Here is a 20,897-nt window from a genome sequence, read left to right on the forward strand (position 1 = left end):
GCGCGACACGGCTATAGTCACTAGGGAATAAGTATGTCATTTTATCTTATGACAGTCTGAAATATGGATTAAAACAGAACAGAAACGTTTCATGAAAAGCAAATAAGTAATTTTTACGACCCTAGCTTTAGGGTCCCTCCCACCGCTTTGATTTTTCGAATGTTCTTGATATCCCAGAAAAATTCAGATCCCAATGTGCACTTAGCTATAAACATTGCTGTGAAATTTTTAATGGCATAAGGAATCCATACAGATAATAATAATCATTGTGTTCCCAGATTTCCCCCGTTAATTTCAGCGCACTTTTGTGGGCGGGGCTTGAGAACTTCGTCACGAGAAAGACGAGATAGATTATTCGCAAGGTAAAATTCGTCATAGCGTAAGTACCATAAGGGGTAATTATGTTACCTATATGATCATAGAAAATGATTAGTCTAGCTCTTCCCATAAAATCCGCCAAGATACGTAGACATAACGGCCACACAATGATTCCAATTAACTGTATGTATTCCTAATCTAGACTGGAGTGACGTCACCTTTAACGATCTTAAATATAACTCTTAGACGTATTAATTGTTTTAATTTATTGGAAATTGCATTGTAAATACTGAATTTCAAATGAAAAAAAAATTATGTCGGATTATGAGTTTGTCAAACGCCCGGAAGTTAATTATTACGCCTTGACTCACTCTTCGCTAATCAGCGTGAAATCATGAATATAAGTGAGAGTGTAGTTAGGGATGGCCCTTTAAAGTATTTAACGACAAGAGTCCATAATTGAGAGTAAGAGAAGTGATCATTCCAATGATTCTCTTTGATCATGAATTTCCTTGCAAATGCAATGTTAATATAACCCTTTATTCGTGTTTTTTTATTTCAAAACGCATTTAATTAAGAAACTGAAAGACAATGATTTCTAATTTAATTAAGGGGTCATTACTAAAACACTCAAATCGGAACCCAAAAACAGTGGCCCGGACGGCAAAATGGAGATATAAGTTACATTTTCGACTCAAAATCGCCCAAAGAACATCCCCCTTAATTTACGTCAGAGTTAGTGATTCCACAAACTAAAGAGTTAAGAACAATTTATTTCTGTATTACCAGTGATCCTTAAAAAATAAAATACATCTCTACTTATATATTAAACAAACTATATAAAATGTTTAAAAAATACATCGATATCGATAAAAACTAGACGAATCCGATAACGAGGCCTAAAATGTAAATATGAATAAAAGATGCGATGGTGCCACACTCGAAAAATTTATCGGGCGAGTAAAACGACTTAACTCTTTCATAAACTAAACATGGGTTCGAAAGAAACCGAGCCAGGCGAGGCTCGCTCGCTAATAGTCTATCACAAAAAAAAAACTTAGACGAGCTCCCTTACGAATCAAGAATTCGATCTCTCGTTATCCCTGAACAAAATATAACCTAGACACCCTGTAAAGACAGAACCAAGAAAGGTGAAATTGTAAACCTAGATAATAAGACTATGGTCAACTAGGACTGTCGTAAGGAAAAGTATGAAGTCCAATCATATAGAATAGAAAAGCGAGACGTCTGAGAGAGAGATTGGAAGTAGAGACGAGTATAGTGGAGAGAAAGAGGACGGTTTTATGGTAAAATGGAAAGTGGAGTCTGTAGGGGAAAATCTTGTCAGGAAAGGATAAAAACTCGATAAATATTTATGGCCAAGATCTGTCTCTCTCCATCTCGCTTCTACTACTATTTTTTTTTCTTCTTCCAGAGTTTGAAGTTTTGGAGATTATTGCAAGTATAGATGGATGGGATGAGGGAAGGATGGGAACATCCCATTCCCAAGAGTCACTTCGTATTTTGTTACTACAGAGCACTTGATATGCTTGAGGAGTCAGATAGTTCAACATTGTTACACGATGATGTACAAGAATTTATTGATAGCCAATAGTAAGAACAAAGTATTTAGAAAATAATTTATTTATTAATTTCGACTACATTAATTAGTTGGAAATGTTAAAATTTATCTCAATAAGTTAATTTAGTTATTTCAAAATTCGAAGATTTCGTGATCGATTTATTTTATATACAAATTATGCTATAAGATGTTTAGTTATTGGTTCACAGTCTGTATGAAATATCGTGAAATGTCATTTAAATAAGGTTAATTACGCAAGATCTCGGAGTACAGCAAAGTATACCTTGCAATATAATTATTGCAGTGAAGTGCATCAGATATATAAAAATGTATTGCTCAATAATGTTTGCAGTTACGTGCATCAGATAAGAAAGGCAAACAGTACGAACAAATAGTTTATAATGCGCACAGTAATGGGATCTTCAGGGACATTCCCTCGAGGCGAAATTTGAAGGTAACGTTTTCCCCGCAATGTATCTTGAGTGAGTGCAAATAGCTTCTGTTTGTCGCTTCTTGGGAAGATTTTAAACAATACTACACCAGAGTCTACTGAGAACTGCAATGGGACAACAATGCGAAGTGCAAAATATCTGACAAAGTTTTCGATGCAAAAACCAAGCAGTGATTGTAAAAACATTGGATAACACTAGTGTAAAATAGAATTTCATTGGATGTTTGCGAAGTTTGGAGTGAATATTGTATATCAGTGGAAAAACCGTGCAATATAGAATTTCAGCGAGAACCATAGACTATTTCGATGAAACTAATAGTGAAAAACAAGCCGGTAAAACTTTGCCTTCCATCTCGCTTTTGGCGCCTGCGCTGTAAACTCTTTCAATCATATCATGACATTGCGTAAAGAAGGACGGCGATGTATCAATCACATTGTACGTCCCGATACTGAAGGTTGCCCATACCCCTTTAGTTGGCATCGAAATGAGCTGTAGTGCAAAAACTTCAAAAGAAAAAATTTATACAGTTTCGTGAAGCGTATACCTAACGAATGTTAAAATAGAAAAAAAAAACGTACTGTTGACCATGAGCGCCTAAACATAACTCTAGAGAGCACGATGCATGTATACTTCTAAAGCACTACAGTTCCATTATACCGGTTCGTAATCTTGAACCACTCTTTACTCGAAGCATAATCTTCCCATGAGACAGAGGGACGTATGTATTCTATTCTTTGCAATCGCGTGCATGGGAGCTAGGGCAGTGTAGACGGGTATTTCCTTTTCTAAGAGATTTCCTGATATGCCCGGGCTATTTTCAATGGAACAATTCAAAGATAGCCAGCCAACCCCCTATCGCCAAGCAGAAAAGTCGAATCTCGTTGCAAAGTCCCCTTGTTAAATTACGGTGTTCAAGACGCTTCAGGGAGGGAATAGAGATATAAAGCCGTAAAGACAACCGCTAAGGAACACACAAAAGTTTCGTTGTTGCGTAACCCATTTTTCTTTCTTAGACGAACGAGTCATCCTCGGTGCGTTAGGACGATGACTATACTAGCAGCAGTATCTGCCCCTTGTCGTCTATATATATGAGAGTAGGGAGAATGTTAATCCAGGAGAAATGTTCGCACTTAACACTTTGTGACTTTCAGAAACAAACATTAATCTTAAAGTCAAGAAGCCACCAGAATGAATGATTCAACTAATGTAAGAAGTAGGCTGCTATACGTTGTGAAATAATTCTAGAAACTTTTGAGCTTATGAGTCACACAAGGAGGGTTAATTTTAACAGAAAGTGATATATGTAATATATGTTCATTTATACCAGGGATATATTTAATTTTAGAAGTAGGAATGGAGAACGGTTAGTGTTTACTTCAGTCCGACTCCCTCCAACACCTAACGGAAAGTTTAAATTTTCTGATTGGCTCACTTAAACTACGTTTTGATGACGCTGCTGACGGGGACGGCGAAAAATACGTAATTCCTTTTTACCTCTGCCGCTATGACACGCCTCTTCTTTCATTCCCCTCCGTCCTGTGGAAGGGGGTCCACATTACTCTGTTCTCCATTCCTACTTCTAAAATTAAATCTATCTCTGTTTATACTTACATCATTATGGTTAAGTTTCTTATTCTCAATATACTTATTTATCTAGACAGCTAATAGAAATTATTGTGCCCCCATAAATTCAACATTGTTTTAATTTATCGAAAAATGCATCGTAAATACTGAATGTCAGATCATGGGTTCATCAAACGTCCGGAAGTTAATTATTACGACTTGACTCACTCTTCGCTAATCAGCGTGAAATCATGAATATAAGTGAGAGCTCAGTTACGGATAGCCCTCCATGGCTCTTTAAAATATTTAACGACAAGAGTTCATAATTGAGAGTAAAAAGAATTGATCAACTTCGAAGATTACCAATTACAATTTTTATCTTTGATCATGAATGTTCGTTTCCAATAATTTCCTTTTCGTTTTTTGTTACTTAGACGTTAATATTTACACCATTTTCCATCAGAGCGCTCGTGTTGTTTTACAAATAATGGCTCAAACACAGTAAGATTCAAATTTCCAATTTGAAAGACATACTCAAACAAATTTCATTGTAAGATTTTTTTTTTACACTCTTGCTAACGAGGGACATTAAAGAATGTAAATAGGAAATAAATATCATACGCCGTTTAGGCGACTCATTCGAAAGACAACGCGAAAAAAAGTTGCCAGTCAACGTGTCTCATTCAAGAAAAAAAAGCAAAAAACGGATTTCAGTCGACTGTGTAAGCTCAGTCAGTAAGAGATATGAGTCAGAGTGAAGTGACGAGACATTCGTTAGGAGATAATTGCATGAAGGACGGGAAATGCCGTGCTATCCCAGATGCCTAATATACCATCCAACCTCAGACTAGTACTTACGCCACAAACCGGAAAACAGTCTGCGAGAACCGCGACCAACTTTGCAGCTTTTTCTTACAAATCCTTCTTCATTTTACTCTAGCTGGGTCTATTCTTTCAGACCGCGAATTCAGCATTAAATTTTTAAAGGATACGTTTCGGTAGTGGAGAGACTGTATGTAACCTTGGAGTAAAAAACATTTGAAGCTTGCATAAGCCATATATTTCAGAAACCTTTTCTTTGTAACCCTTTTCAAAATCAGTCTTTCTCTAGAAACTGTTTTAATTAGGCCTAGCTATATTTTAACTATAAGCAGAAATAAGATGAGACTAGAAGTATCTAGGTAACCAAATTCTTCACTTGGAGAAAGTGAATATTCTTGATAACACACCAACGGTTGGCCCTCTGGTAGCGGTTTCTGAATTTTCCCCTCCAAAACGTGAGACGCTCGCGGTGGTAGACGGCCGAACTAGATTCAAGCAACCGCGTCCGTGTTCCGCGGCTTTAGGTTGAGGGGAAGGGGATAGGAAATGTTTTTGGAACTCGACCAATTTTTTTCTCTCTAGTGTAGGCGCGATGGAAGCGGCATAAAATCCTCAAATTTGTTCACTAGTGCCAGGATCTATTACCAATGCTAGAGCTCTTTACTTATAGTATCTTATCCTACTTCTTGCTATGAGCAATTTCATAAATGTTTAAAGCGATAAGTACTGGGTCGACACAAACTGCATGAAATTATTAAACTAAAGACGCACACCTCCTTTAGCTAATTTCTCCAAAGTGAAGCTACCAGAGGAAGGAAAGGGTTCACTCGTTTTCGGTGTTTGGGAGCGAAATCCGCGAAGCGTGAATTAAATTCGCTTCAACTCCCCGCAGTGCGAAACAAAACACAAATTCCCGCAATTTTTTTCTTGTCTTAAAGATATCTATTTTGCGCGGTTTTTTCTCTAACAAACCCCTGGAGAAAACGAAATCTTAATTCCTTCGAAAACAGCTTAAAACTCTGAATAATACTTAAATCAGATATTTTTAGGTTTGGTCTTATCTAGGGAACCCATAGTTACAAATAAATTTAAAAATTTTAGTGGCGTTATACCGTTGGGATTTTTTAAAAGGTTTTTCAGAGATTTAATAAGCTTAAATCTTAAATAACTTCGGTAGAAAGTAAACTTTAAAACCATAGGCAGTTGAAAAAGTGAGATTTCGGTCCTATTAAGGTACAGACCCTATAGTCATATTGTGAAATCTTTCTTCTAAATTCAAAGTTTTGAATATGTATACATTGCTCTTTAAATTTGGATTTCATTTGCATAGTTCATAAGATATGTTTCATAAGTTTCTCATTGGTTATTGAGAGCTTGTCATGTTGTGACGTAGATGAAACGTCATTGATTCTGGTAAAGCGACGCCTGGTGAGGTGCTGTTAAAGGCTTAGCACAAACTAAATAGGAAGATGGAATGGTCAATTTTGGCGTCGTTCTCGAACTAGCTCTCAGTAAGTCTGTAGGATTACGAAGTATATGTAGTGTCATACTTATGGAACATATCTTATAAACTTATGATAGTTAAAACCAAAGACATCCTTAGGCTTTAACTTCAAATCTACTCAAGATCTCAGAAGTCTTTCTAATCAAATAAGGTACAGTACAGATGTTGAGGTCTCTTTAAGCTTAGGGCATAGTCGTTTAAACAAAAGGAGTAATACCCAGCAACGTCCGGTACGTAAATGCCTCTTAATTAAACCCGACATTTGCATATTTATCTCACAATTCTCTCTTTTCTCTCTCGATCTCGACTCTAGTTTCGTCACTCGTTGCCGAACAACCACAATATATTTGAATACTAATTTATCTCGTTTAAATATAGGCGTGCGTGAGCGCTAACTCCATCAGGGCGGTTGGATAGTTGTCCAAAATCACGTAGAATTTGACCAAGGCTTAGATGAATCTAAAATTGTTAAAATTCTAACGTAAAACCTTTACTAAAAGCCCATAATAAAATGTGCACCTTAACATTTAATTCCTATATTTGGAAGATAATTGACCCCTCCGAGTTCAAAGGGCAAAAACATGAAAGGTCAAAGGTTGGCGACCCTCGACAGTGAGTTTGGATGGTATTCCATTTTTCTTCAATGTTTGACAACAGTAGCAAGACATATAACGCTATCTTGTCCTTATGAAGTACAAACAATAATCCCCTAAAAAATAATGTAGCAGGGCACGTACATTGAATTGAACACAGAATTATTTCACTTCATACTAAAATCGTTCCGAAATCTAGGCAGAGACCTTGTTCGCAAAACTACTGTATCCGACCCCTTGGTTAAAAGCACTAGCGCGAGAAGCAGATTTGGTTTTATTTTCTTTTGAATGCAACGTCGGACGTGCTGTTTGAATTATAGTCGACGTGGAGGGTCACTTTTTTAAATCATTAAATCGGATAATGAATCTTTAATTGTTTTCTATTTTTGCTACACGAGCTCGTAAATAAAAAATAACAAGGGTTGCAGCCTAAGACTTGTCAAGATATTTGTCACGGTGTGTGCCGATTAATTTAGTCAATAAATTTTAATTTGGTGAGAATAAATTAATACGGTGATTTATTTATACGATTCGCTAGCACTCATTTAAATGATCCAATTAAAGGTCCTCGGAATGATTAGTTCTTTTGTTAATTAATGATTTTAAAGTGGGTCATTCTTTTAAAGCTTCAAAATAATATCAGTTACGTCTATAATGATAACTAAATCGGAACAAAATTCAAGACACAATGAAGCTCAATCAATGCCAGTCGAGAAATTTGCATATCGTTTTAAATATCGTAGCTGTTAGCCAATTATAAGACAACATCAATCGGCGTTCAAGCTGTACTTTTTGACTGTTCTAAAGAGACATTATGTAGTCTTGAAATCTTCATTTAAAATGGCAGATTAAGGGAGTTTAATAATGCCTTGAAAAAAGGATGGGTTTTAGCTCACTCAAATAGTATATTGCTGGGTTAATTGCATATCAAGGTTTAATCTTTAATCCTAAAATGTAACTTAATAATATTTCTCCTTGTCCTTTGTTGAGGACGCACATACATTTCAAATGATAATCATATCTTTTCAATGCTTTAAAATAATAATTCCCGAACCATTTTATCAAGTAGTCCTGTTCAAATTTTTGTTTTACATGAGAATTCTAGTTAAACAGGCATAACATAACATTTCAAAAGGAGAAATAAGCGAAAATGTTTATTTATAGAGATAATGGATAACGGAAATAATGCATCGTAAATTAAATATATGCAAATAACCCTCTTATAAACAAATTAATATCGATAGGAACCAAGAAATTAAGTAAAGACAAAAGCCTTCCGTTTTCCAGACGTTCGAGTGCTTCAGGATAACTTAGCTATTTGAGGTCCCAACTCAACTAAGTATATAGACCATCTTAAACCTGAGTCAAAATATCCTTATTTTGATGGGAATTCTGAATTCTCAGTGGAGTTTATTGAGCAATACGTAAAAACAGAAGTGAGATGAGACTAGAAGTGAAGGGCTCTAGCATTGATAGTAGATCCTGGCACTAGTGAACAAATTTGAGGATTTTATGCCGCTTCCCACGCGCTAAAACTAGAGAGAAAAAAATTGGTCGAGTTCCAAAAACATTTCCTACCCCCTTCCCCTCAACCTAAAGCTGCGTAACACGGACGCGGGTTCTCGAATCTAGTTCGGCCGTCTACCGCCACGAGCGTCTCACGTTTTGGAGGGAAAATTCAGAAACCGCTACCAGAGGGCCAACCGTTCGTGTGTTATCAAGAATATTCACTTTCGCCGAGTGAAGAATTTGGTTAGCTCAGTACTTCTGGTCTCATCTCACTTCTGGTAAGAACTAAATAAAACCTTTGGGCCTCGAATATCTAACCTCTCCTGTATATAAGCTACACGTAGAAAAAGGGCGTGGTCCAATATGTCCGTTAACCCTTGGCCGTTGTAGGGCTAGCAGACGCATTAATCCTTAAAGGATAGAAACTTGGTGGCTTCTCATCGATTTTTGCGAACCCAGAGAAAAGATAGGAAGAAGGAAGAAGAGGAGAGAAGAGAAGAGGAAGAACGGATATAAAGAGAAACGGACGAAGTGAAGAGAAAGAGAGAGAAGAGGAGAAATTCCCCCCCGTTTCTTTCTGGGCCTATAATGCGTCGTAGGCACGCTGTCGCCTTTTCTAATTTTAACCGCACCATACACACACTCCTATAATACTGTTGGTCACTATAAAGAGACTAGAAGAGGGGAGGTCACCAAAGAGGATGGACAGTTTCAACGAATCATTATGATGAGTATCATAAAATCGGGATAACCCTAAAAAAATTATTACAGCATCCCGATCGATGGGTGAAAGTACTTATTGTCAAAAACAAATTTATTTAAAAGGTTTTTGAACGGATTCATTACTCGGGATTCTCTAACTGCAATTTCTCAATCTTGACGCTTATTACGTTTGATCGATTTTCTTTAAAATGACGATAATCCTAAGGGGTATTGCCTTTCATATGAAGATTTTATGATTATAGTTTATACATCCCCTGACTAAAGATTTGGTTCATTTTATTTAAATCACAGACTAAAGCTTAGTTTCCACTATAGTTTGCGGTACAAAATAGTTGAATTAGGAATTGCGGACATTTTGGCACGTCTTGCAGCTTTGACAGTACTGAACATTTTACCTAATTTGCTCTATACTGGAAACCAAGCGCTAATAATTCTCTAATAGAGTTTAAAGAAATCGAGCGAAAATCGTGTGCAAAAAGTGTACAAGGGATCTTTCAAGTATGGTGCGAGAAAAATATTTTACTTTCATATTCAAATAGGTTAAACAGCTAAACATGCATAACCACTTTTTAGGTCAATTTCTTAATTAAACTCTCTGCATGATGATATAAGAAACATATTCCAAAATCCATAGAAAATTAACCCTTATTTTGAAGCGTTTATATATTATGCAAATAAGTATAATTTTACAATGCTATTTGTTTGTTAGAATTGTGATTATGTTACAACAGGGATAGATTTAATTTTAGAAGTAGGAATGTAGAACAGAGTATTGTGGGTACGCGTCAAAGTCCTGGATCCCCTTCCCCTGGACGGAGGGGTATGAAAGAAGAGGCGGGTCATAGCGACAGAAGTAAAAAGGAATTGCGTATTTTTCGCCGTCCCCGTCAGCAACGTCATCAAAACGTAGTTTAAGTAAGCCAATAAGATAATTTAAACTTTGGAGGGAGGGGCTCTATACTGGACTATGAGTCTGACTGAAGTAAATACTAACCGTTCTCCATTTCTACTTCTAAAATTAAATCTATCCCTGATTATATGCAAATAAGTATAATTTTACTTTGCTAGTGGTTTGCTAGAATTGTGATTATGACAAAAATAATATTATTGGAAATGGTTAGGTTAGCAGAAACTCGAAATTAGCTACAGGAAACTCGCATGAAATCCAGATATATATCGTGCGATTCGATGGCTATTTACGGTATACTTCACCCTATACGGATAATCCGACCTTTCGTTCAAACGCCCTCCGTCGCCCTTCAAACCCTCACCCATGATCCGCGTATAGCTCGTAGAAGATTTAGCGGTCTCTATGCGGATTTATACCAGGCGTCGGCGGCGTCGGTCCGACGGTCTGTCGGGCCAATTTAACCACTATATACAGATCTCATTTCCTCTTCGCTTATAGGGCGAAAATAGCCAATAAAACTGTTTATCGAACGACTTAAAAAACGGACAGATATCCAGAGAGAAAATGGCCAAGCCTCGAAATTGCACGGTTCTAAAAACCCATGCGGTATCAAGAAGCTGGACGCTTGGGCAGCGACAACAAAGAAGATCCAAGGTTTATACAGGGTTTTACCAAAGGAAGGCTGGATATAACCTCCTAGACTGTATCAAAGTTAGAAGACGGATTCAAAATGCTTTCCGTGGGATTTACAACGACGCCACATTTTTTGGATTGACATTTTTCGCTAAATATTTTCTTTTTAGGAGAACCATATTTGTACTTTGATGCTTTGAGGTAATAGACAGCATCCGAATTGGACATAAATACGAGGCTACAAACCTGTAACAAACTATCTCATTTCGCTGTCAATTTGCTATTGATAAATTTTTCATTTTAGCAGGTATCCTTTTGGGAAATATAGAACTCTCTCAGAGCTTCGCAGTATGTTTTTCTAGTTAAACAAAAATACTTATAGACAATATTATCATTCCCTCCTATTTCTCTCAAGGCTTTTCTAAAGCCATTTACGCTACTCTTATGGTAACAGCAGGGATAGATTTAATTTTAGAAGTAGGAATGGAGAACAGAGTAATCTGAACGCGCGTCGAAGTCCCGGACCCCCTTCCAAGGGACGAAGGGGTATGAAAGAAGAGGCGGGTCGTAGCGACAGAGGTAAATAAAGGAATTACGTATTTTTCGCCGTCCCCGTCAGCAACGTCATCAAAACGTAGTTTAAGTGAGCCAATAAGATAATTTAAACTTTTCGTTACGTGTTGGAGGGAGGGGTTCTATACTGGGCTATGAGTTGGACCGAAGTAAATATTAACCGTTCTCCATTCCTACTTCTAAAATTAAATCTATCCCTGGTAACAGTTTATGGAATTTTAACCAATCATAAAATTATTTGGAAAATAACTTCAACAATTTGCTATTTCTCTTTTTAAATCTCATTGATTTAAATACCTTCCTTATTTGTTTAGGTGATGTTAGAGAATGTACACAAAAAATCTTTATTAGACCTATCATAAAACTAACAATGTTACAATTTCAGTTAAGTTACAACTGTAACAAAACTCGAAATGTTACAATTACAGTTAATGGCCCATCAAAAACGTGCGCACCGTACATTCTTTTAAACTACACGTCTTAACCTTCTAACGTAAATGTTACGTATGCACCAAGGTATGTAAAAAACGTCAACCGATATGGAACATTAAACAAAAACGGTCAATGCTAGTCATAGTGGATTTGTGTAATATTTAAACATAAAATCATTCACGCGTATAGCCATAGTGCGAATGTCTGCAAATATACAGACCTTGGCGCGTAGCTATTTTCTTACAACCACACTTTCTACCGTGAATTACAACGCGTAAAACAGAAATTTCAAAATTAATATCGGTACCGACTTCGAATTTAAGCTAAAAAATAAGTGATGACCAAATTATAAATTCAATATTACGAAAATAAAATATTCTTTTTGAAGACCGAATATTATTTTTTCGAGGGGACTAGAACAGCTGCAAACTTCTGTAAATAGAACACCATATTTTATAAGATATGCTCCATAAGTATGACACTTGCCATCCTTCGTAATGCTAGAGACTTACTGAGAGCTAGTTCGAGAACGACAAGCGAGAATTAATTTAATTTTGCAGTCCATCTTCCTATTTAGTATGCACTAAGCCTTTGACAGCGCCTCACCAGACGTCGCTTTACCTCGAATTTATGATCTACGTCACTTCATGACAAGCTCTAAGTAACCAGTGACAAACTTATGGAACATATCTTATAAACTTATGATATCATTGAATCATCATGAACGAAGCTAAAACTTCGGTGAGATTCTTATAGAATACCAAAGGCTTGAAAAAGTATGGATCGAAAGGGGCAGGAGGTAGAAATTAATGGTCTTTTAAAAAAAAATAATCGGAAATCGATAAACGAAGTGAGAAATTGTTCTCTTTTCGAATCAATCCACCCCCCGCACCTCATTTTTTTTAAAAAACAGTACTGCTCTAAAAATTCCACCTATTTTTCTTAGTTTTCTTACTATCAAATTCTTCTTTCAACTCGTAAGGCACGGCCCTTTCCGTGACAGGAACGTCACTCGAAGTAAAACTTCACATTTAATGACGACAAGTCTCAGACGCCTTTCTAGACGAACGGGAAATCAGCTGGTTCTACAACTAAATCTTTCACGAGATTTTAGAAATGCATATCTTAGTAACCGGGTTTCAATAAAGGATAAAGTTGAGTGCATGCTCTTGGTAGTAATTTTATATTTATATTAAGAATATTTCTGTTCTGATCAGAACCGATCCTTTTGTCTCTTGGATACAGGGTGTTTCTGATAAGATAAGGGGATGTTCTTCGAGAGATTTTGAGTCGAAAATGTTCTATGACATTTTACTGTCCGGGACACTGTTTTCGAGTTATGATTTGAGTGTTTTAGGGATGACCCCTTAAGTAAATTGGCATTGTCTTTCAGTTTCTCAAAGGGTCATCCGTAAATTACTCAAATCTTAACTAACAACAGTGGCCCGGACGGAAAAATGTCATATATAGAACATTTTCGACTCAAAATCGCTCAAAGAACATCCCCTTTAATGGGCGACTAATCAGAAACACCCTGTATATTTCCTTAGCGTCTTGAGATTTTCATTATTGTCCGCTAATTGATTCTATAATCCTTATACTGAAGATAACAAAGGTTATTATTAGTGCATTGATTGATTCGGTATCAAGAATCAATGGAAGTGCAAGGCACGATCAGTAATGAGGCGATATGGAGCGAACTTTGATAAAGGCCGAATTATTGATTAAGTTCTTAACAATTTTGATCTGAATAAGAATGAATCTTTCGCTAGAATGACGTAAAATGCTACGCAAACTATAAAGGTTTAAGCGACATCACAGTAAGGCTTATAAAATGTCGTCTGCTATATAGACCATAATATCTTCCGGATATTAATTCAAAAATGTTTTGTTTAAAGTTCATTAAATAAAAATTTGGCTTCGAGTTAAGACAAGTTCCCAAATGACCGGAAGTCTTGACAGGAAAGGATTAAAATTATCTAAATTTGTTAAGTTTGAAGTAGGTAGCACTTCCGAAAAGCATTCTTAACGCCGGATGTAAAACTCGTGATAAGGCTTAAAAATACGTAATAAGTCCAAGCACATAAGTTTATAAGATATGTTCCATAAGTTTGTCTCTGGTTACAAACTGGAGCTTGTCATGAAGTGACGTAGGTGAAAGGACATGGATCTTTGTAAAGCAACGCCTGGTGAGGCGCTGCAAAAGCCGAAACAGGAAGATGGACTGCCAACCCGAGTGTAGTCAATTCTCGCTTGTCGTTCTCGAACTAGGTCTCATAAGTCTCTAGCATTACGAAGTATATGTAGTGTAATACTTATGGAACATATCTTATAAACTTATAGCCCAAGGAATACCATCCATTGTTTTCGCGAGTAAATAAGTCACTAAAATCTTATTCGGTAATTGCAACACATTTTAGTGAAACTTTAGCCAAGAGTAAGTTATGCACATACCAAGAAATAGCTCAAGTGCTTTAACAGGGTTCGTACGAAATTTTTACATTGAAAATGCCTGACTTTTCCAGGTTATCCCTGACCAAATGTTGCCTATATCCCTGACCATTTTAAGGTGTCTACCAGAGCCAACTTCATCACACCTGGCTCATATTTAGCATTGCATGAAGAACGGTTTGATATGCCAAACAAAATCCCTGACCATTTTAAGGTGTTTACCAGAGCCAACTTCATCACACCTGGCTCATATTTAGCATTCCATGAAGAACGGTTTGATATGCCAAACAAAATCCCTGACATATCCCTGACTTTTTAGGAAAAGGTTTTAAATCCCTGACTTATCCCTGACTTTTTCCCCTATTTTCCATATCCCTGACTTATCCAGATTATCCAGGATATCCAGGTTCCTTACGAACCCTGTTTAATAAGTACGATGGACATTTTGCCAAGGCCCGGATTAGGCTTAACCGAATCCGCATACACAAGGATATCCAACTAAGTATACTTTCCCCGGAGTCCCTTCTTAAGTTAACCACCATAAGCCAAACCGCCAAAAAAAAAACCGCGCTATCCTTAATCTCCAAACCCAAGTGGGAAAGAAAAATCGAAAATATCGCGGCTTGCAAGTTATATGGAAATTGTGTTGTACTACCACGTTTACCCCCCCCCCTACACGTTTACGAGTAAAGTGGGAAAAGGGAATAAAAAGTATAGTACAGAGCGTGAAAAGTCGGGGAAAGTGTCATTACAGGCGAAAAAGAGAGAGAGGAGTGAGGTTGGAGTTGGAGAGGGGCAAAAGATATCAAACATTCCAGAGAGAGGGATGGATGGATATAAGTAGACTTGGGTGCATGCTTGGTAATAACGTCCACAACGCTTTTCAATACAAGCTGTAGATCATAACTTAATGTAGAATCTTAAGCCTTGGTTGTCGGCTTCAACGGAGGGTTAAAAGGCAGAAGATTTAGGATAGGCTTGGGTTAGATACAATGGGTAAAGGGGTCATGTTGTTCGTCTTCTAACCAGGGATGTACTGGTATCGATACCATATCGGAATCGGCACCGATACTCGGTGTTTCCCGATAGTATCGGATCGGTTGGTTGAATATGATACTAAACCGATACTACTTTAAAATACGTTATATGGCGCTACATGACATTTTTAGGTCTTTCAGTAATAATGAATGTCAATAAGCCGTGATATTATTTTGGAAGTACCTCTAAACATTGTACTTTGTAGTATAATTCATGAAATTACTGTATGATCATTTCCTAGTATTTTTAGTACATATGTAAATGGCACTGTACTACTAAAAATATCGGTATCGGTTGAAGTATCGGGTTTTGGATCATAGTGAGTAAATATCGGTATCGGTTCATGTTTGCACCGGTATCGATCAGTATCGGGTTAAGCCTGGTATCGGCCATCTCTACTATAACCGAAGAATCACTTGAGTATTTTATTTCACCCTACCTTTAAAAGATATTGACAATGCACGTGATCTATTATAGGATGTTACACCGCAGACAATTAGCGCTGGTAATTACTATAAAACTGCATTCAAATTGGCATTTATCGGTAAAATGTGTTATTTACATCGTGTAACAGATCTCTTCTGTATACCATTATAACTGCGGCTACGTGTTCAATGGCATGTCATTCCTATAGTCCTTTTTTGGCCCTTACTCCCTCACGTACGCGTATTAGGTAACCGAACCGCACTAGTGCACGCTGCTACACTGATGCTCCTCCTAACACTTTGGTGCAACGGGTGCATCCGAACTTGGTAGAAATATATTCGGTATCTTCCCTTTATTCCACATGCAGAAGCGGACAAACCGTGAAGTTAAAATTGTTTAAAATGGATAAAAACAAATCTTTACGATATTTCGGGTCTCCATGACCTCACTCTGCGTTTTGCACTTGGTCAATATGACTCTGATGCAATTCCTGAATACGTGCAAAACCTATGCACTATTGGTGTGGAAAACAACTTGAAATACGGCATGCAACAGAACAAAACAGCATCGTGGGCATTTTTTAAAATTAATAAATAAAATTTTTAAATTTTAAAACCAGCCGCTTGTCAAGAACAGATACTACGAATCAATTCTCTGCTGCATGCCATAAACCGTTTTGCGAAGAAAAGTCCATTTTATATCGTAAGTAACGGTCCAATAGGAGATTTGATCGCTTCAACCAATAGGGAACTAACAATCCCAACATAGCACGCCATTATGTTAATGGTGGAGGTACACTATTTAGACATGGCGCGTGTGTGTGACGTCATAATAGAGATGATGCGCTAAGATATCAAAGAATAAAGGTGCGGAACATCCTTTCGTGGAATACGATTAACTTTCGATAACTACACGTTAATATACTTCCACTCGTACCGTCTAAAAGATCCGAAAAATGCTAAGAGCACTTTCTTTCGAAGTTTCCATAGACTATAGATTGATATAGTGTGTACAATTTGTACCGCGCCGAGTAAATCAGAAGGCGGGAGCCTAAGGTTTCAATACTGACGTTGCCTAAGCCTATTTCACCCCCTTTTCCCTCAATTCAACTTTCGAAGGTGGCCATGGCCACTCTTGAATGGATCCCAATATATTTTTCATAAGAAAAGTAAAGTAACGTATTGCACCAAAAAAAAAACGAAAAAAGTTTCTGGATATACCATTAAGTACGAAAGCTCCAAAAAAGGGCTAAGGGGGGGGGGATAAAAAGAATGGGGAGGGGGGTTACACGATCAATACTATATGGCCCTGGTTGTAAAACATAAATAGGAATTGCACCCATATGGATTAATAAAACGGAAGAAAAGTTCAAAAGGAATACACGACGTAATATTAACAATTCATTCAGAAATATTTGATTTACTTTAACCCTTTGGCTCCAATAAACTTTCTTACAGTTAAGTATTAATTTATTCTGGAGATAATTGCGCATGCAGACCGGAAACCGGGTGAAAAAAGGGGGAAGGAAAAATCACTTAATGTCAAAATCACGAGCCCCTCCCTGAAATTTTGGGACCAAACCCTATACTCGAAAATTATAATCAGACAATTTACGCAAACTATTGCAATACACTCGTTAAATTTAATATAAATCGCTTTTCACTATACGACGTTCGGGAACTTTTGCCGGCTAATCGTTAAAAAGAACATATATACATATATAAAAAGAAAATTTGGGAGTTAAGACTCGGTTTGAACTTAGAGCGCATGCGCGAACGTCAAAATTCTTCTCCGGAAAAATGATCTTCGGAGAAAGAATCGCGATCGTCCCGAATTCGATGATATTGCGCATATTTTTACTTGTAAGCTTATTATAATTAGATTCGAGCTATTTAGTTAAAATCTCGGGAGAGGTTTTTAAGAAACTGATTTAGAAAAAAAGGGTTGAAATTGTTGTAGAAAATAGATTGGGGACTTACCCTTGGATACTTTTTGAATGATACGCTCTTTTTGCTCCGGTGTGTAGGGTTCGCTTAGAATAACTAGCAAGTAACAACCGGTTAAGGTGGGGGCCGTTGGCCTGGAGGGTGGCCCCGTCTCGGCGGACTCCATGGCAGAGCCCGGTGGCTAAGGTCCGAGCCTTTTAATAGGAAGAAGCGACGGATTCTTTTCAGGGAATTCCCGGACAGAAGCTTGGAGAAAAGAGACAGAGAGGAGAGAAAAAGTCCGCGCGACAGATCAAAATATTTTCTCTTCAAGGAACTCTTCCTCGCTATACCTCCGACCGGCGAATGCCGTTCAGCTTTTCACATTCGGCCCTTCCAAACTCGCCGCAGTGGAGAATGGGGGGGCATCACGTGACTCTTTCCCTATTGCCGCACGCAGACGACTCGCTCGGAAACGTTCGGCATTTTCCGGACCCTATATAAGTTGCCATGGAAACCGTCACGCCGCCGCAACCGCTCTCCTCTCTCTTTCTCGCTCGCTCCCTCGCTCTCTTAGCTCTTTCTCTCCTCTATCTTTTTTTCGCCTTGACATTTTATAGCCATATTCCGCCTCAACTTTTAACCAAAACGCAACGCCCCGGCCGATCGCTATGGTTTAGCCTTTTTACGTTAGTGCCGCCGCTTGTACAGATTTAACTATACTGTTTTTGTTTACACCAGATCTCAGGGGCACTCCGTCTCTCGTAAACGTAACCACCACCACATTAAGGACGGACGACGTTATAGACCATTCATTGTATTCGGGAATTTAGAATAAAAACCCCCTTTTGGTATTTGATTGAAACGATATCGTGGGGCGGCTCGGTTTGAAATCCTTGGAGAAAGCTTTTGTATTAGAGGTTTCCTACATGTGAGACAGAGGGAGAAAACCCCGTGTCAGATTAAAATCCGTTGAAAGGACAAAGAGCAGGGAGAGAACTATACAAATTGAACTGAAGGAGCAGTAGAAAAACTTTGTAAAATGAACTGGAGGAGTATTAAGGAAAACTTAGTAAACTGGAGTCAAGACGAATCAGGAGGGTAAACTCCTTATATTAGGATCAGGAATTAGCAGGCAGGAAACTCCGTAAAATAAACTGAAGGGGCAGAAGTTCCGAGCAAGTATAACCTGGAGAAGCACTGCAGGAGCAGGCAGGAAACTCCGTAAAATAAACTGAAGGGGCAGAAGTTCCGAGCAAGTATAACCTGGAGAAGCACTGCAGGAGCAGGCAGGAAACTCCGTAAAATAAACTGAAGGGGCAGAAGTTCCGAGCAAGTATAACCTGGAGAAGCAATGCAGGAGCAGGCAGGAAACTCCGTAAAATGGACAGAAGTTCCGAGCAAGTATAACCTGAAGAAGCACTGCACGAGCAGGCAGGAAACTCCGGAAAATGGACAGAAGTTCCGAGCAAGTATAATCTGGAGAAGCACTGCACGAGCAGGCAGGAAACTCCGGAAAATGGACAGAAGTTCCGAGCAAATATAACCTGAAGAAGCACTGCACGAGCAGGCAGGAAACTCCGGAAAATGGACAGAAGTTCCGAGCAAGTATAATCTGGAGAAGCACTGCAGGAGCAGGCAGGAAACTCCGGAAAATGGACAGAAGTTCCGAGCAAGTATAATCTGGAGAAGCACTGCAGGAGCAGGCAGGAAACTCCGTAAAATGGACAGAAGTTCCGAGCAAGTATAATCTGGAGAAGAACTGCAGGAGCAGGCAGGAAACTCCGTAAAATGGACAGAAGTTCCGAGCAAGTATAATCTGGAGAAGAACTGCAGGAGCAGGCAGGAAACTCCGTAAAATGGACAGAAGTTCCGAGCAAGTATAATCTGGAGAAGCACAGCAGGAGCAGGCAGGAAACTCCGTAAAATGGACAGAAGTTCCGAGCGAGTATAGACTGGAGAAGAACTGCAGGAGCAGGCAGGAAACTCCGTATGGACAGAAGTTCCGAGCAAGGGATAGGTTGAAGGAGCAGGAGGTGGCAATACAAATAGAACCAAATAAGAAGCATGAGAAAGCTACTACGAATTGAACCAAATAAGAGGCAAGTTCAAGGAAAAAAAAAGAGGAGTGGAAAAGTCACATAAATTGAACCAAATACGGAGCCTAGGAAAGCCTCCAAAACTGATCTAAATCAGGATCCTGAAATGAACTAAATAAAAATCCTAAGCCAGAGAAAACCCGTAAAATGAACCAAAGATGAAGCCTTGAACTGAAACATACAATATGCCTAGAAAACCCATAAAATGAAGCCTTGAACTGAAATATATGATAGCCCAGAAAACCCATAAAATGAAGCCTTGAACTGAAACATATGATAGCCAAGAAAACCCACAAAATGAACTAGAGAATAAGCTTTAAACTGAAACATGTGAGAGGCCTAGAAAACCCCTAAAATTATCGAAGGAGCTAAAGAAATCCACTGCAAGGAGTCGGAGAAATCGAGGGAAAAAGTCTTATAAAACACATTAACCACTAAAACAACACAATATAACACGTCATTACAAAACATTATGCAAATATTTCAATTAACTGAAAAATTACCGTTCGGTAAAAACAAAAAGATCTTGAAACCCTTATGAGTTAGGACAAATGGACTCCAAATCGAGCCCTTACATAACAGTACAATTTCTTTCCCTATAAACTTGTATTTTATCGTACAATAAAAACACACGCTAGATTCGCGTTAGGAATCGAAAGAAGTGTATAATTTATAATCGAAATGGCCCAGTGCCAAAAGCATATAGGCAAACTATTGGATAAACCAAGGTACAAGCTCGCCCTGCTGACCAACTAAAGCGCTTATAGCATGGGCCTCACCCTGTTACGAAACAAAGCCAACCCTATCCCTGACCCCCGTGGAAGAATCGGAGTTATTTCGGTTAAAAGTAGGCCTACACTTGGCTTGCTAGAACTGCACCAAGGGCGATGATTAAATATCATTGCCACTACAATGGCCTATATCGATTAACGCGTTGAAACCTGGTAAACAGCCGTTGGGGCGATAGGCCATTTCGAGAAAATTGGTTTTGCGCCCTTGACTTTGGTACAGATGTAATTTCAATTTCAGTCAAATGCAGAATTCGGACAGTCTAGACGCCTAACACCTACATACCCCTAAGAGTCTAAGAGGATTGTAGAAAATATAGGTCAGTTTAACAACTAAGCTAATATTGACGTCTTAAAAACACCGGGCTTTCACTAGTTTATAAAAGTTAAATTGAAATAATTTCTTACGCTTGAAAAGATTCGGAATTTAGTTTAAAATTATGCAGCGAAAGTCAAACGCGTGAAAGCTAATTTAGCTTCACTTTTTAAAACCTAGGCCTAAATCGAACACCCTTGTCTGGTTTAAATATTCAAGGAAAAGGATAGTATTAATTAG

The 20,897-nt window shown here is 38.1% G+C and overlaps 1 protein-coding gene across 1 annotated transcript in view; it reads right to left on the reverse strand.

Moving 5' to 3' along the window:
- Nucleotides 1–17,945, reverse strand: part of futsch (microtubule-associated protein futsch) — a 109,534-nt gene extending 91,589 nt beyond the window's left edge. Inside the window, exon 1 of the mRNA XM_089849019.1 lies at nucleotides 17,509–17,945. Coding sequence (XP_089705145.1) covers nucleotides 17,509–17,641 — 133 coding nt within the window. The 5' untranslated portion in view covers nucleotides 17,642–17,945. The remainder of the gene's footprint in view (nucleotides 1–17,508) is intronic.
- Nucleotides 17,946–20,897: the final 2,952 nt, after the last annotated feature.

This window comes from Phalangium opilio, unplaced genomic scaffold (genome assembly GCF_054372755.1).
Source record: "Phalangium opilio isolate 3A_F unplaced genomic scaffold, DU_Popi_V2 ptg000009l_1, whole genome shotgun sequence".
Classification (NCBI taxonomy): Eukaryota; Metazoa; Arthropoda; class Arachnida; order Opiliones; family Phalangiidae; genus Phalangium; species Phalangium opilio.